The sequence below is a fragment of the Geotrypetes seraphini genome, chromosome 4 (assembly GCF_902459505.1).
Source record: "Geotrypetes seraphini chromosome 4, aGeoSer1.1, whole genome shotgun sequence".
NCBI lineage: Eukaryota > Metazoa > Chordata > Amphibia > Gymnophiona > Dermophiidae > Geotrypetes > Geotrypetes seraphini.
Genome location: NC_047087.1, coordinates 166,519,077 through 166,536,696, shown reverse-complemented (window position 1 = coordinate 166,536,696; position 17,620 = coordinate 166,519,077). Strand labels below are relative to the sequence as shown.

At 44.8% G+C, this 17,620-nt stretch overlaps 1 protein-coding gene across 4 annotated transcripts in view; it reads left to right on the top strand.

Moving 5' to 3' along the window:
• The window catches only part of LOC117359509 (C-factor-like), a 232,977-nt gene that overhangs the window by 123,498 nt on the left and 91,859 nt on the right, over nucleotides 1-17,620 (top strand). For 3 of the 4 annotated variants that reach the window (XM_033942427.1, XM_033942428.1, XM_033942426.1), the window contains one exon: nucleotides 1,180-1,348. In XM_033942427.1, coding sequence (XP_033798318.1) covers nucleotides 1,250-1,348 — 99 coding nt within the window. In that variant the 5' untranslated portion in view covers nucleotides 1,180-1,249. Of the gene's footprint in view, nucleotides 1-1,179; nucleotides 1,349-15,357; nucleotides 16,082-17,620 lie in introns of those variants that run through there. The other variant, XM_033942424.1, reaches the window with a different exon arrangement.

Sequence of the window (17,620 nt, the reverse complement as noted above, 5' to 3'; positions counted from 1 at the left end):
GCAGTGCTATAGAAATGATAAGTAGTAGTAGGAGAGAAATGCTGCAGACCAGGCGATGGGGAAGATGCTGCAGACTAACATAACATAAAATTGGGCTTCTATACCACATAACCATAGAGTTCAATGCAGTTCACAAAAGATTAATTAAAAGACAAAATACAAAAACAAAATAGAGGAATCAGAGAAGACTAATTGATTATAAATTTTGAAAAAAGGTAAGTTTTTAATTGACTTCTGAAATTTAAATAAAATGTGATGTAAGAAGGTGGTGACGGAAGATCTTGTCGTGTGATGCCGCTTGAAAGGAGAGTGTACGATCATGTTATTTCTTACTTTGACAGCCCTTAACAGGTGGAAATGTAAAAAGGCATGAGATCGTCTGCTATTCCTCTGGGAAGTCATAAAGAATATATTAGCCAAATACAAAGGAACCTGACCAAAAATGACTTTATAATATATACAACCCAGTTTAAAAGTTATACGGGCCTCTATCGGAAGCCAATGCAGCTCCCGGTAGAAGGGTGATACATGGTCAAATTTCTTTAATCTGTAAATAAGTCTTACCGCGGTGTTCTGAATGAGTCTCAATCTGGTAATATTTTTCTTTGTATTAGCAAGATAAATGATGTTACAGTAATTTAACTGACTTAATAGCAGTGATTGGAACAGGATTTTGAATGCAGGAATGTCAAAGTATAGTCTAATGGTATGGAGTTTCCATAATGTGTAGAACCCCTTTGGCCCAAGGAATCAATCTGATTTTTCATAGTTAGATTGGGAAAGAGAGGGAGAAAAATGCTACAGACTCAGGTGGGGGATGCTGCTGACTCTAGGTAGGGGAGGGAGATAGAAAGATGTTGTTGATCAATGAGGGGGGATGGCAGTAGGGAAGGAGAGAAATTCTTGACCACCTTGGTTGGGAGATGAGGAGGGAGATAAATGCTGGAAGGGAGGAGGGGAGGGAGGGAAGAAGGAAAGAAATGATAGAAACTATGGAGGATAGGTTGGAAAGAAGAGAAAAATGGGAGGGCTAGAGAATAGTAGGGAAGAGGAGATTCTGAGGGTGGGGTAGAATTGGGGTGGAGCTTGGACATCTCCCAAATAAAATGGCATTCCATTGCCCCTGTTGGCATTACTTTTTAACATATTCCTTTTTTTTTTTTTTTTTAAATCTTACAGGCTTCTTTGACTGTAGGCCAGAGTGTCAATGGGATCTTGAAAGTACTCTGCAGCCTCACTGAAAACCATAATGGGATCCTTTTGGATTGGGAAGGCAAAATTATCCCTTGATGAGAAGCTGAGATGTCAAGGACAAAAAAGTAATTCAACTGGAGGAGCTATGACATATGTATGTTTTTAATAAACATCTCATTCTTAGTGAACGTTATTCATCTTTTTTCCATTGCCCCTGCTAATGCTTTCACTTTCAGTTCCTTAGTCTTCCTCTCTGCCTCAGGGAATGACTCATACACAAAACCCCTCTGCCAACCATAGACCTGCCAAGTCACAGGCACTTGGTGTATGACACATGTGTTCGGGCCTCCCCCCCGACATGTATGACACATGTGTTCGGGCCTCCCCTCCTGCTCCATCCCCAACTCATGAAAAGGGGCACACACTAGACCTCATTAGTTTCCTCAATCTTACCGCTTACAAAACTTCAGCCGATGACATCCGCTGGGATCATGTCCCCTGGTCCGACCACTTCTTAGGGGCTTTCTGTCTCCCCATCTTCATGTCGCACCTTGGGGCTCCACCCCGCAGTTCCATTTCCATTACCTATCACAAAAAAATTACGAGCGATCTGTTTTGGTCTAAATTTCTTAACCTATTCTCCTCCGCTCCTAAGCCTGCAGACTCAGAAGCTAATTGGCATAACTGGGTTGCTCTCTCTGAGTCCACCTACCACTCCCTCACCCCTCTCTCCACTAAATCCATCTCCTACCTCCGCAAGGCCCCTTGCTACCTCCCATATCACAGAGAACTAAAGCAAAAATGTCGAGCCCTGGAGCGCATTTGGAAAAAATCTAAATCTCCTATAGATAGACAGTCCTGGAGAGTCAATATTAAGCTGTACAATGCAGTGCTAAAAAAAGCTAGGAAGAACTTCTACGGCGAAAAATTCTCCAGATCTAACAACCAGAGCAGTAAACTATTTAATATCTGGCGCTCCTTAACCTCCAAAAAAGACCCCACCTCGCTCCCCTCCTCTCCATCAGCCAATGTTCTGGCAAAATTCTTCAACGAAAAGGTCTCTACCCTGAGATGCTCCTTCCCACCTTCAGTCTCCTACAACTCCCTAATAACCGCCGACTCCAATTCTACCCAAACGGTCTCCAACTCTATCCCAGCCGACAGATCTTGGACTACCTTTGAGCACGTATCTGAATCCCTAGTTTTCAAACTCTGCCTCAAACTGAAATCCTGCAACTGTTCCTTGGACCCATTCCCCTCCTACCTATATGAGAAAATTCCCGCACTGGCCATCTCTGCTATTACCAAACTCATAAACTCCACCCTACATTCAGGCCTTTTTTCCCCAGAAATGGGTCATATTGCCTTGATCCCTCTACTGAAAAAATCTGATCTAGACCCTTCCACACCATCCAGCTATCGCCCAATAGCAAATATTCCTCTCTTAATCAAGATGCTAGAATCTATCATATCTACCCAACTCTTATCATACTTAGAGAGATTCTCTATTCTTCTCCCTTACCAATATGGCTTTCGTCCCAACTTCAGCACCGAATCCCTATTGACCTCCTTGATCTCAAAGGTTCAACAACTTCATTCTCGAAATAAGTTTGCCGTTCTCCTACAATTCGAACTTTCCGCTGCTTTCGACATTGTTCATCACGACATTCTCGTATACCAACTCTCTGAGATAGGTATTAACTCCACAGTCCTTGACTGGTTCTCAAAATTCCTACGTTCTCGTTCTTACGCCGTCAACATGAATGGCACCTCATCCTCCCCCTGGAAACCGTTATGTGAAGTCCCACAAGGTTCACCTTTATCTCCCATCCTTTTCAACATTTACATGACCTCCCTAAAACTCCTCCACCTATTCCCCCTTGAAACTATTTACACTTATGCTGATGGCATCCTCATCCTCCTGGAGACTGATTCGAACCTCACCAACCTTTCTGAGAACATAGCCTCCAGTATAATGAACCTCCAATCCTGGGCCCGTATTGTTCAAATGAAACTAAACAAGTCAAAAACAAGACTCCTTTGGCTTGGTCCAAAACTTAACCAACTACCCTCCTCCTTCTCTCTGCCCTCTGGCTCCACTCTGCAGCTTGACTTCTCAAGCAATGTTTTGGGCATCACTATTGATTCTACATTGTCCTTCAAAGACCACCTCAATTCCTTGGTAAAAAAATGCTTTTTCAGCTTTCACATGCTGAAGAAAGTTAGATCCTGTTTCCATCAAAATGACTTTACCGTCCTTGTCCAATCCATCATCCTTTCCAGATTGGACTATTGCAACTCTATCTACTTAAGCCTAACTAAGAAAAACCTTCATAGACACCAGCGGATTCAGAATGCCGCGGCCAAGCTGATTTTCGCAAAAAGTAAATTTGACCATGTCTCTCCGCTTCTGTCCAAGCTTCACTGGCTACCGATAATCGCCAGGGTCCACTTCAAATGCGCCTGTCTAGCTTTCAAATTCCTACATGGGATCCTCCCTCCATGTATCCCGCTTTCTTGGAATTCCTCAAACCCTAATACCACTAGATCCACCCACAAATTAAAATTATCCTTCCCCTCAGTAAGAGGCATCTCCCATAAAGGAAAACTAGAGATCTCCCTTCCCTTCAGAATCACCGAGCTCTGGAACAACCTTTCCTCCCCTCTACGGAACATGAGCTCCCTCCAACTTTTCCGCAAACATCTGAAGACCTGGCTATTCTCAAAAATCTGATTCTTTTTCCATCTATGACATTCTAAGCCCTCAAAAACTCTTCATACTTGGTCCTCTAACCCTTCACTGTAGCTCCTTTCTTTCCCATCTCCTGTAAACCTCTACCTTTCATTGTAGTTCCTTTCTATCCCATCTCCTGTAAACCATGCCGAGCTCTACGAATGTGGAGATGATGCGGTATACAAACCTAAGGTTTAGTTTAGTTTAGTTTAGTTCTCCAGCCCACATGCATAAGGAGCCCACACTCATGCATTATCTCCTTCCGGGGCTGTCATTATGCTCTCCCATCCCAGTTAGGGTTACCATATGGCTCTAGAAAAAGGAGGACAGAATGAGATTTTACTTCCATTGCTTTCAATAGAAGTAAAACCCAGATATCTCAATCTATCCTCCTTTTTCTGGAGCCATGTGATAATCCTAATCCCAGCCATAATGCAGTGCCTCTTTTACCCCCCTTCATTCCTTCCTCTTCTTTCTTCATTCTCTGACAGCATGTCATTAATAACAGGCTGCTTCAACCTACCCAGGGTCCTTCTTTAACTGTATCCCACCCTTAAGGAAACAGGGAGTTGCTTCAGAAGGGTGGGACATGGCTGAAGTAAGGCCCCCAGATTGGTTGAAGCAGCCTACTATTGTTGACACACTGCCTGCAATGTGGAAAGGAAAGAAAGAAAAGCCAGATACTGCCTTGCAGAAGGCCAAAGAGGGGTGCTGCAATGGAGGGGTAAGGAGGGAGACAAGTGCTGCATCAGGAAGGGGAAGAAGGGAAGAGAGGTGCTGCACCTGGGCAATATAAGGAGGGAGGTGCTGCATCGGGGTAAGGCAGTGGTAGGCAAACTCATTAATCAAAAGAGCCAAAATCAGCAGTACAACGATTAAGATTTTTTTTGAGAGCCATACCCCGTGCCTGCTTGCGCTACGACAGCTACGTCAACCTGACTGACACCCCGCTTGCCCTCATGTAGTCGAAATCGGTTCATGGCAGAGCCTAGAGAATGACATGGGGAAAAAATTTGTCTCCGTCCCTGCTCGGTCCCAGTGAGCTCGGTCCCCATCCCCGCAAACCATCTGTTCCCATCCACACAAGCCTCGAATAGTTTTATACTGAACTAATTATACTAAAGTACATAAGAACATAAGAGTTGCCGCTGTTGGGTCAGACCAGTGGTCCATCATGCCCAGCAGTCTGCTCACGCAGCGGCCCTTTTGGTTAAAGAACACCGCCCTAACTGAGACTAGCCCTACCAGCGTACGGCCTTGTTCAGTAGGAACTTGTCTAACTAAGTCTTGAATCCCTGGAGGGAGAGCATTCCAGTTTCCCACTACTCTCTGGGTGAAGAAGAACTTCCTTACGTTTGTACGGAATCTATCCCCTTTCAACATTAAAGAGTGCCCTCTCGTTTTTCCTACCTTGGAGAGGGTGAACAACCTGTCCTTATCTATTAAGTCTATTCCCTTCAGTACCTTGAATGTTTTGATCATGTCCCCTCTCAATTTCCTCTGTTCGAGGGAGAAGAGGCCCAGTTTCTCTAATCTTTCGCTGTACGGCAGCTCCTCCAATCCCTTAACCATCTTAGTCGCTCTTCTCTGGACCCTCTCGAGTAGTACTGTGTCTTTCTTCATGTACGGCGACTAGTGCTGTATGCAGTACTCCAGGTGGGGACGCACCATGGCCTGGTACAGCGGCATGATAACCTTCTCCGATCTGTTCGTGATCCCCTTCTTTATCATTCCTAGCATTCTGTTCGCCCTTTTCGCTGCCGCCGCCGCACATTGTGTAGACGGCTTCATCGACTTGTCTATCAGAACTCCCAAGTCCCTTTCCTGGAAGGTCTCTCCAAGTACCGCCCCGGACATCCTGTACTCATGCTTGAGATTTTTGATACTGACATGCATCACTTTACACTTATCCACGTTGAACCTCATCTGCCATGTCGATGCCCATTCCTCGAGCCTGATTATGTCACGTTGTAGATCTTCGCAATTCCCCTGCGTCTTCACTACTCTGAATAACTTCGTATCGTCCGCAAATTTAATCACCTCGTTCGTCGTACCTATGTCCAGATCATTTATAAAGATGTTGAAGAGTACAGGTCCAAGCACCGATCCCTACGGCACCCCACTGGTGACGCTCTTCCAGTCCGAGTATTGCCCATTTTCTCCCACTCTATGTTTCCTATGCTCCAGCCAGTTTTTAATCCACGTGAGTATTTCTCCCTCGATTCCATGGCTCGCAATTTTCCGAAGTAGTCGTTCATGCGGAACCTTGTCGAACGCCTTCTGAAAGTCCAGATATACAATGTCGACCGGGTTGCCCTTATCTATCTGCTTGTTTACTCCCTCGAAGAAGTGCAGCAAGTTTGACAGACAAGATCTGCCTTTGCTGAAACCATGCTGGCTGGTCCTCATCAGACCGTGTCCATCGAGGTGATCAATGATGCGTTCCTTTATCAGCGCCTCTATCATCTTTCCCGGTACCGAGGTCAGACTCACTGGTCTGTAGTTTCCTGGATCTCCCCTCGAATCTTTTTTGAAGATCAGTGTGACATTCGCCACCTTCCAGTCCTCTGGAATCTTTCCTGTTTTAATTGACAGATTGGCAATTAGTTGAAGCAGTTCAGCTATGGCCCCTTTCAGTTCCATGATGACCCTCGGATGGATGCCATCTGGTCCCGGAGATTTATCGCTCTTAAGCCTATCGATCTGCCTGTATACCTCTTCTAGACTGACTGTAGACCCTGTCAGTTTCCCGTTTTCGCTTCCAGCATATAGCCTGATAGGTTCCGGTATTACATTACATTACATTTGTGATTTCTATTCCGCCTGTGCCTTGCGGTTCTAAGCGGATTACAGTTAAAAGAGATCAGGACATTACCGAGAGAATTACATTACAATGATATGCTGTGTATATCCTCTTTTGTAAATACAGACGCAAAAAATGTATTCAGTCTATCGGCGATTGCTTTGTTTTCCTTTAACACTCCCTTTATTCCTTGGTCATCCAACAGTCCTACCTCTTCCTTTGCGGGTTGTTTCCCTTTAATATATCAAAAGAACGGCTTGAAGTTTTTCGCCTCTTTGGCTATTTTTTCCTTGTAGTCTCTTTTTGCTACTTTTACCACCTTATGGCACCTGTGTTGATGTTGTTTATGCTTATTCCAGTCTTCATCTGTTTTTGATCTTTTCCATTCCTTAAACAAAGTTTTTTTGTCTTTAATCGCTTCCTTAAGCTCTACAGTGAGCCACGCCGGTTCTTTGTTCTTTTTCCTCTTTGATTCCTTGTTGATACATGGTATATATAGATTTTGTGCTTTGATGACCGTATCCTTAAAAAGAGACCAAGCTTGCTCCAGCGTCTTTATAGTGTTTATCCTCTTCTTAATTTTCTTCCCCACCAAGGGTCTCATCTCTTCGTAATTTTCTTTTCAGAAGTTTAGGGCCATGGCCATCGTTCTGGACCGACGTTTCGCCCCTATTTCCAGGTTGAAGCATATCATATTGTGATCACCATTTCCAGCATCCCTTCTACTTCTATATCCTGTGCCGGTCCTCGCAGCCCATTTAGAACTAAGTCCAGAATTACATTTCCTTTTGTGTTTTCCTTGACAAGTTGTTCCAGGAAGCAATCGCCTACAGTTTCCAGGAACTTGGTCTCTCTAGCACAGCTGGAGGTGCCTAGGTTCCAATCTATCCCCGGATAGTTGAAGTCGCCCATGATAACTGCGTTGCCTCCCTTGCAGTTGCGTTTAATCCCATCCGTCATTTCTTCATCAATTTCTTCGGACTGCCCTGGGGGTCGGTAGAAGATGCCTATCCTCGTTTCTGGTCCATTTGTTCCTGGAATTTTGACCCATAGAGATTCTAACTTATCTGTCCGTTGTGGCATGTTTTCTCCAGTAGATTCAATTCCCTCTTTGACGTATATGGCAATGCCTCCTCCTTTTTGAGCCACTCTGTCTCTGCGGTATAGTTTGTATCCTGGTAGCACTGTGTCCCAGACATTTTCATCAGTCCATCATGTTTCCGTGATGCCGATGATGTCAACGTCATCCTTTTGTGCCATAGCTTCTAATTCACCCATCTTATTTCTAAGGCTCCTTGCATTTGTGTACATACACTTGAGTTTGCAGCCTGTTCCTTCTTGCGTGTCCTTCCCTCTTGTGTCCCTTTTGTTCTGTCTTGTCTGCAATCTGGTGAGTCTTCCCCTCCACCTTCCTGCATGGTATCCTCTGGGAGTACCGGTTCCCGAATCATTGACTGTCTCTCTCGGTCGACTGTCGGCTTTCCCCTTCTTCCTAATTTAAAAACTTCTCAACATCGCTCTTGATGTTGCTTGCAAGTAGCCTTGTTTTGTCTCTGCTGAGGTGGAGTCCGTCCTTCCTGAATAGCTTGCTCTTCCCCCAGAACGTTGTCCAGTTGCGCACGAAGTGCAAACCTTCTTCCTCACACCAGCGCCGCATCCACACGTTGACTGCTTGCAGCTCCATCTGTCTCTTCTCATCTGCCTTGGGTACCGGCAGGATCTCCGAGAATGCTATCCACTGCGTTCTGGTCTTCTGCTTCCCTCCTAGAATCTGGAACTGGTCCTTCAGTACTTCTCTGTTGTAGTTCCTGTTGCTCACATTGTTCGTCCCCACATGGATCACCACTGCCCTGTCTTCTTCTTCCACACTGTCGACAATCCTATCGATGCGGCTCACTATGTCTTCTACCTTGGCCCCGGGTAGCCAGGTCACCAGTTGATCCTCTCACTATGTGGCTGTCAACTTGTCTGATGATAGAGTCCCCCACGATGATTGCTTTCCTCTCTATCTTCTCATGATTCTCCAGTCACAGATCCATATCCCTGGTGTATGTCCATCTCTCCAGCCGTAGATCCTTGTCCTTTGTTCCTATCCATTTCCTCTCATCCTGGTGTTCGTCTTCTTGTGAGTTCCCTCTGCTGTTTCCAGATCCCTTTGCAAAGGCGCTCTCGCTAAGGCGAGCGCATTTAACGCTCGCCTTTGACGCGCGCCGAATGGCTGAGCGCCATTGGCCCCTCCCCTTTTAAGGGGGAGCTTCATTGGTCAATGTTGGGGGTGGGTGGAGCTAACTCTCGCCGATTCCACCTGTAGTCTCCTGCCTCTGCTTCCCTCTTTTGCTTTTTTTTCTTTGCTTTTTGCTTCCCTCTCCCTCTGCTGCTGTCTCCTACTTTCCCCTCTCTCCTGCTTGCCTGTCCAAGCTCTCGATTGACTTCGCTTATTGGCTCCTCCCCTTTTAAGGGGGAGCTTTGTTGGTCGATGTCGGGGTGGGCGGAGCTAACTCTCGCCGATTTCCCTCTAGTCTCCTGCCTCGGCTTCCCTCTTTTGCTTTTTTTCTTTGCTTTTTGCTTCCCTCTCTGTCTGCTGCTGTGTTCTACTTTCCCCTCTCTCCTGCTTGCCTGTCCAAGCTTTCAATTGACTCCGCTCATTGGCCCTCTCCTTTAAGGGGGAGCTTCGCTGGTTGACATCGGAGGTGGGTGGAGCTAACTTGCCGATTCCCCCTGTAGTCTCCTGCCTCTGCTTCCCTCTTTCGCTTTTTTTTTTATTGCTTTTTGCTTCCCTCTCCCTCTGCTGCTGTCTCCTACTTTCCCCTCTCTCCTGCTTGCCTGTCCAAGCTCTCTGTACAATTGTCAATTTATAAATCAGCATCTTCTCCCCACTCTCTCTTCCCCATTTCCCTTCAGCGTCCTCAGCCCACTCTCTCTCCACTTCCCTTCAGCGCACAAATATAAAAACAAGCATGCAATTTTATATCATTTTCATTCTATTCATTCATAGAAATTAAAGTCTAAATAATGCCAGTCACATAACAAAACATGATTTTACAAAAATAATTCCCTGCACAGTCAAGCCTGCAAGGATTACTAGATGTCTTTCAGCAGCTCCCCTCCCTCCCTCCCCCTTACCTTCGTGGCCAAGTCAAAATGATCTACCAACAATAAAATTTTTAAAAACACAAAGCACACTGTACGCAGAGAAAATATTAATTATCATTTATATTCCGCAGGTTTTCAAAAAGGTCAAGGCAGATGACTTTGTGTTATGTCACCTCAGTAACAATTATACAAAAATAGACAAATATACCCACTCCCCTTTTACTAAACTGCGATAACGTTTTTTTAGCGCAGGGAGCTAAGCTGAATGCCCTGCACTGCTCTTGATGCTCATAGGTTCCCTGTGCTAAAAAACGCTATTGCAGTTTAGTAAAAGGGGGCCATAGTGCAAAATATAGAGAGCAGATATAAATTCTCAAAACGGACACATTTTGATCACTAAATTGAAAATAAAATAATTTTTCCTACCTTTGGTGATTTCATGAGTCTCTGGTTGCACTTTCTTCTTCTGACTGTGCATCCAATATTTCTTCCCTTCTTTCAGCCTCCTGTATGCTTCCTCTCCTCCAGACCTCATTCCCTCCCCCAACTTTTTCTTTCTTTCACCCTGCCCCCTTCTTTCTTTCTCTCTTTTTCCCAGCTGAAGCGCAAGGCCAACCAACTCTTGCCACCTGACATCAATTCTAACGTCCTGCAAAGGAATGAAAGAACAGCAATGAAAGAAGAGAGAGGAATATTTGCTGGACCCCTAGGGGAGAGAGGGGTCAGAGAGGGAGAGATGCTGGTCGGGAAGAGACAGGAGGGAAGGAAGAGAAAGAGATGTTGGCACGTGGAATAGGGAAGAAGGACACAACAGTCTGTCCCCATACGCTTTATGATGAAGACCACAAACCATGTTAGTAGCCTTCCTCTGAACTCCATCCTTTTTATATCTTTTTGAAGATGCGGTCTCCAGAATTGTATACAATATTCAAAATGAGATCTCATCAGAGTCTTATACAGGGGCATCAATACCTACAGGCCATACCTCATCCTGTGTACCCTAGCATCCTTCTAACTTTCACCATCACCTTTCAACCTGTTTGTCTACCTTAATACAATCACATCCAAGTCCTGCTCTTCTGTCATGCACAAAAGTTCTTCACCCCCCAAACTGTACCGTTCCTTCGGGATTTTGCAGCCCATATGCATAAACTTGCATTTCTTAACATTATATTTGAGCTGACAAATTTCAGACCATTCTTCAAGGTCTTTCTTCATGCCATTCACACCATCTGGAATGTCTACTCTATTGCAGATTTTGGTATCATCTACAAAGAGACAAATCTTACCTGACAGCCCTTCAGCAATATTACCTATAAAAATGCTAAGAACAGGCCCAAGAACAGAACCTTGAGGCACACCACTGGTAACATCCCTTTCCTCAGAGCGATCTCCATTGACCACTACCCTCTTTTGTCTTCCACTTAACCAGTTCCTGACCCAGCCCATCATGTTGGGGCCCATCCCAAGAGCACTCAGTTTATTTATTAGCCGTCTGTGTAGTACACTGTCAAAGGCTTTGCTAAAATCTAAATACACTACATCTAGAGCACTCCCTTTATCCAGTTCTCTGGTCACCCAGTCAAAGAAATTGATCAGATTTGTATGACAAGAACTATCTCTAGTGAATCCATGTTGCCTCTGGTCCTATAATCCACTGGATTCCAGAAACTTCATTCTCTGTTTTAAAAGTGTTTTCATTAATTTGCTTACCACAGAAGTCAGATTGGTCTGTAATTCTCTACTTCTCTTTACTTGAACTTTTGTGTAAACTTTACTTGAACTTGTGAACTTTTGTGAACCTTTCTCCAGTCCATCTGTACCACTCTCGACTTTAGAGAAGCTTTGAAAAGGTCAGTCAGTGGAGCCCCCATAACTTCATTCAGCACCCTCAAATATATACCATCTGGCCCCATAGCTTTTTCTACCTTTAATTTAGCTAGCTCCTCATGAACACAACCCTCTGAAAATTGATCGGGGTCTACCACTCCACCAACCTTATTCATATGTCTTTTGTGATCCCACTCCCAGATCTTCAGAAATATTTGTTAAGCAATTCAGCCTTTTCTTTATCAGCTTCTACATATTCCTCCCTTTCACTTTTGAGTCTCACAATGCCATTTTTGTACTTTTTCTTATCACTGATATACAGTATGTAAAAAAATGTTTTGTCTCCCCGTTTTATCATGTCAGCTATTTTTTGTTCCATTTGTTTCTTTGCTTTCCTGACTTCTCAACCAGCCTCTCTTAACTTTTCCAGATATTTTTGCCTGTCTTCCTCTTTCTGCGATCTTTTGTAGTTTATGAAAGCTAACCTTTTATTCCTTACCTTCTCAGATACTAATTTTGAGAACCAAAGCAACCTTCTTTTCCCGTTTGTAAGCACTAAGTCCAGTATGACTCCATCCCACGTAGGTTCCATTACCAATTCCCGGTCATTCGCGGTATTTTTGGACCACCGACAAGGAGAGGGCAGCAGGAGAGGCAGAAGCGAGCAGCCAGAGCGCCGCGAGTGCAGGAAATCACTCGTGGTTCGCTCCAACCGCCTCTTCCTGCACGAAGTCGGGCCTTATGCAATCAGGAGCTGCTTTGACAGTTTTTTGAGATTCGCGGGGGTTCCGGGAATGGAATCTCTACTATTAAATGCCCGCCCACTTCTTCTGTCTGTGAAGGAAGCCTGTATATCACACTATTGTAAATATATTTACCATTCTCTCTTTCTAAATTGATCCACAGTGCCTCTTCCTTGCCCTGCAGATCCTGCAATTGTGTGGCTTTAATATGATCTTTAACATATAACGCTACTTCCCTTCCTTTTCTTCCTACCCTGTCTTTCCTGAACAGATTATAGCTCGGTATAACTACATCCCATTCATGGTTCTCCGTGAACCATGTCTCTTTGATTGCCACAACTCATCTTCTTCCATCACTGCTTCTAGATCCAGAATTTTGTTTACCATACTTTAAGCATTAGTATGTACTGCTTTCTAGACATTGTCCCCTTTTCCCATCCATGTAGAGCAGGGATCTCAAAGTCCCTCCTTGAGGGCCACAATCCAGTCGGGTTTTCAGGATTTCCCCAATGAATATGCATTGAAAGCAGTGCATGCCCATAGTTCTCATGCATATTCATTGAGGAAATCCTGAAAACCCGACTGGATTGCGGCCCTCAAGGAGGGACTTTGAGACCCCTGATGTAGAGGTATTCAGTGATTTACTAACCTGAGGGCTTATATTCACCTGGTGGCTTTGATCACCCTTACCCATCACTTCTAGTTTAAAGCCCTCTTCAGTAGATTAGCCAACTTGCCACTGAACAAACTTCTTCCCTTCTTTGATAGATGTATACCATCCCTGCTCAGCAGTTCTTGGAAAATCATCCCATGGTTCAGGAAGCCAAAATGCTCTCGATGATACCATCCACGTAGCCACACATTCATCTCCAGGATGTGTGCTTCTCTGACCTGGCCCATACCCTGGACAGAGAGGATGGATAAGAATACTACCTATGCACCTGACTGCTTCACCTTCTCTCCCAGATCCACAATGTCACTTTTGATACGTTTGCAGGGATACCTGGCAGTATCATTACTGCCAATGTGGATGAGCAGCATTGGATAATAGTCATCAGGCTTGATGAGTCTAGCTAATCTCTCTGTAACATCTTGGATTTTAGCACCAGGTAGATAGCATACCTCCTGGGACATCATTTCTTGTCTGCATATGGATGTTTTTGTACCCCTCAGAAGGGAATCGCCAACCACCACTACTTTACACCTCCTAGTGGTCATGGATCCAGCAATTATAGGGATTTCAAGCTCTGGTCTTTCCTCTCCCTGGGATGCTCTCATCTCCTCCACTTCCAGGGCAGCATGCCGGTTCTTCAATTCAAGTGGGGGTGGAGTAACAGTACCAATCTTGCAGGGTTCCATAATTTGAGTCCAGCTGTCTTCCCTCAGCACAACCTCTTCTTCCCTACTGCTAGAAATCTTTGACACCTCATGAACCATTTCATCGATGTACAGTGCTCCCCCGGTCATTCATGGTCAGCGATTTGCGGTCCCAGTCATATGCTGTATTTTCTAACCGCAAATGACTGGGCAGGAGAGGGAAGCCGGAGTGCCGGCGAGTGAAGGAAATCACTCGTGGTATACTCCGACCGCCTCTTCCTGCACTAAAGTCGGGCCTCATCAATCAGGAACTTGCGTAGTCAAAACAGCTCCTGATTGGCGAGGCCCGACTTTAGTGCAGGAAGAGGCGGTCGGAGTATACCACGAGTGATTTCCTTCACTCGCCGATGCTCCGGCTGCTCTCTCCTACCTCTCCTGCCACACTGACTCTTTGTGAAGTTGCAGCTGCCATTCTGCATTTGGATTTCATTTATGGTTGGTTTTATCTTTTGGTGGAATTTATCATTAGTGGTTTGTTTTTATTACTTGGGACTCCTGATGCAGGCACTATAGCCGAAACACAGGCCGTGTCGAGTCCATGATTTGAAATTATTATCCACCATATTTATGTGACTTTTCTTAGACTGTTTGCACACATTTTAATTGCAACCAATAAAGAAGGGTTTTGAAGACCAGGCACACTCTGCTCCTTATCTTGCATCTTGCTGCTGCGTGTGCAGAGGGGACTGTCACCTTCGAGGTTGCCTATAAAAAAAAAATGCCATGCCGTTCCAGCCTCTTCCCCTGATACCAAAAAATTGGCAGATAGGATGCCCACTCCCTCCTGTCGCCGCGACCCCCCCCCCGCAACGACCCCCCCCAAACCGACCCCTCCCCTTCCCCAAAAACTGGCAGGATGGATGCCCATTCCCTACTACTACTGTGAGCCTCCACACTGATGACCTCCCATGAAAGGACCTCCCAAACCAAATCCTCCCCTCCCCTTCCCCACTCCCCTTCCTAAAAAAAATATATCGGCAGGAGGGATACCCACTCCATCCTGTCCCCGGATGCCCCTGGCTTACCCGAACACTCCCAACCCCATCCCGAATCTCCCCTTTACCTCAAAACTAGATGACAGCAGCAGGGATGCCCAGTCCATCCTTTTTGCAGGCCCACCACTCCAAAATGGCAGGCCTTCCCCTTTTTTGTACATCTTGGGATGCAAGGAGAGGGGCCTAATTGGTACAGGGGAGGTTTATGGGGTGGGGGTGGAGGGCAGGAGGCATCCGATAGGTAGGAGTGCACATCCCTCCTGTCGATATTTTTTTTTGGGGGGAAGGGGAGTGGAGATGGAGAGGGGAGGGGTCAGTTTGTTAGATTTCAAGAGGAAATGGGATATTCATGTGGGATCTATAGGAGAGTAAGAATCAGGGAGTGGGTCACTGGTATGGGCAGACTCGATGGGCTATGGCCCTTTTCTGCCGTCAATTTCTATGTTTCTATGTTTCTAGTTTGGGGAGTCCTTATGGGGGGGAGGAGACCAGTAAGGGGAGAGGATATTTGGTGGCAGAAAGGAGTGGGCATCCCCCCTACTGATTTTTTTTTTTTTTTGATCTGGGGGGATTGATGGGGAGGGACCTTCATTGGGGGGGCTCACCTTTTTAAAAATGGGACAGTTACTGTGCATGTGTAACAAGCACATCTGTGTCATTAAAATAAAAGAAAAAAAAAGCCCCTACAGCTGAGTGGCAGGAGGCTGCTTTGGGGCTTCCCCTGCCGCTCAGCTGTTTAGGCTTCCCCAAATCGGCTCTGTGCATGTGTCAAAATTGCTCTCACAGCAACTGATTGGATAGAATTACGGTGAACCCCTGTGCAAATCATGTGCATACAAACTTGTTGGAACATGGATTGCTGTTCCAGAATCAGCCAAAGAATCCGCCAACAGTGACTCGCACAGTCTTAATGACCTTGTTTTGTGCATCTAGCCTTCTTTCCTCCTTACTATAGATTCATTCCTCCTGTTAGAGATTTTAGTTGTGGACTTCCTTTCCTGGTGAAGCTGCACTGTGCAGGGAGTTTAAAAGTAGGAGGAGACACCTTTCCAAAGGGCTTAAAACTGCCTAGCAGGGGAAGATAACAACTCTAGAAACAGAGAGCAGAGGGGAAAGAAAGAGAGTGCCACTGAAAAAGTGAGGCAGAGATAGCAGCAGAGTGAGAATGGCAGAGTCAGTGCCTTGCACGTTCTTAATAACTGGTTGCAATCGTGGCATCGGACTGGAGCTGGTCAAACAGCTTCTTGCAAAGCCCAATCCGCCAGAAAAAGTCTTTGCTACTTGTCGGAGCCCAGGCACCTCTCAGAGCCAGGTAAGAAATTAATTTTATCAGTTGTGCACATTCTGCTTGGTCTAGCTCTCTTTCTCTGATTTACCTTCCCTGCAAAATGACAATAGACATCTCCAAACAGGTAGCTGTAACTTTAAGTGCATGCCTACGACAGAAGGTAAGGCTGGATTTAGACCACCTAGTCCTTTCACCTCTAGCACAGTTCAGTAGTGATGGTTGTTTTGGCACAGCAATCCCTTTTCTCTTTTTTCTATGTTCAGCATCTACCGTCAGCATTACCTCAACCCCTTCACTCCTTTCACCCTTTTCCAAAATAACGTGGAAGGGAATTTTCAGTCTGGCAGTGCCTCCTCATACTTGTCACAGGGCACATAACTGAAAAGCTGTTTCTGGCCACTAGGAAGAAACTGAGTAAAATAATTATATATTTTTAATTTATTTAAACCTTTTTCTCCTGCCTAATATCTAGGTGGGCCCCAATCAACAAACATACCCCCTTTTACTAAACTGCAGTAGAGGTTTCTAATGTAATCCAGGACGCTAAATTCTCTGACACCGCTTCCTATGAGTGTTAAAGTGTTTAGTGCTCTGGGCTGCGGTAGAAACCTCTATTGCGGTTTAGTAAAAGGGGGGTTAATAATTCAGACACATACAGACCATTACCAATAAAACAATCATAAAATAATTCTTTCAAAATTCATTTGTCAAAGAAAACCTGCATAATGTGCCTTAAGCAATTTTCCAAATTGTTCAGTACTCTTACATAAATGGAACACACCCAGTAACTTGTTCCATAGCTGAACACCTTGTCACAATGTTTTTTACAGATCTCAATGTTCTGCTTGGTAAATATACAGACATTATTTGTTGTAAATACAATAGTGTTTGTCCATATAAGATCTTATGTACCATCATCAGTATTTTGGAATGCCCTGCCTGGTATGTTATGATTTTGTACTGGGAAGATGAACTTTAAGAAAATGTTGAAAACGCAGCTTTTCGTTAATGCTTATGCAGTCTCTTCAGTTTTAAGATACAGTGCTAAAAAAATTTTTGTGTTGAACTTAAGATTCAACGTTTTTCTGTATTTTAAGTGTTGAAACCTTGATTTGAGAATGTCTGTATTGGTATTGTGTCATCTACCATGGGGGGGGATGGGAAAAATTGTGTCTGTTTATTGTTGGTGTTATAGGTATAGGGAGTAAAGGGCGAGCAGGATAATATGTATGTATGCAACGTGTAAACCGCGTAGTTTTATGTGGTATATAAATTGTTAAATACATAAACAAATAAAATTTGTCCTTTCAATGGGCAACAATGCAGTTTTTTCAACTCTGGATGCATTGAAGTAAACCGATTAACCTCCATCAAAGACTTCTGTAGCAGTGGTGTATATGCATCTTAAGACTGTAGTGGTGTGTGCATACTAGGGTTACCAGATGTCCTTATTTCCCCAGCTATTTTCTCTTTTTGAGGACTTTATTGGGAGTCCGGGTGGCTTTTTAATTTTACAACTTTTGTCCGGGTGAACCGGACCTCTAGTAACCCTATAGCAGCTCA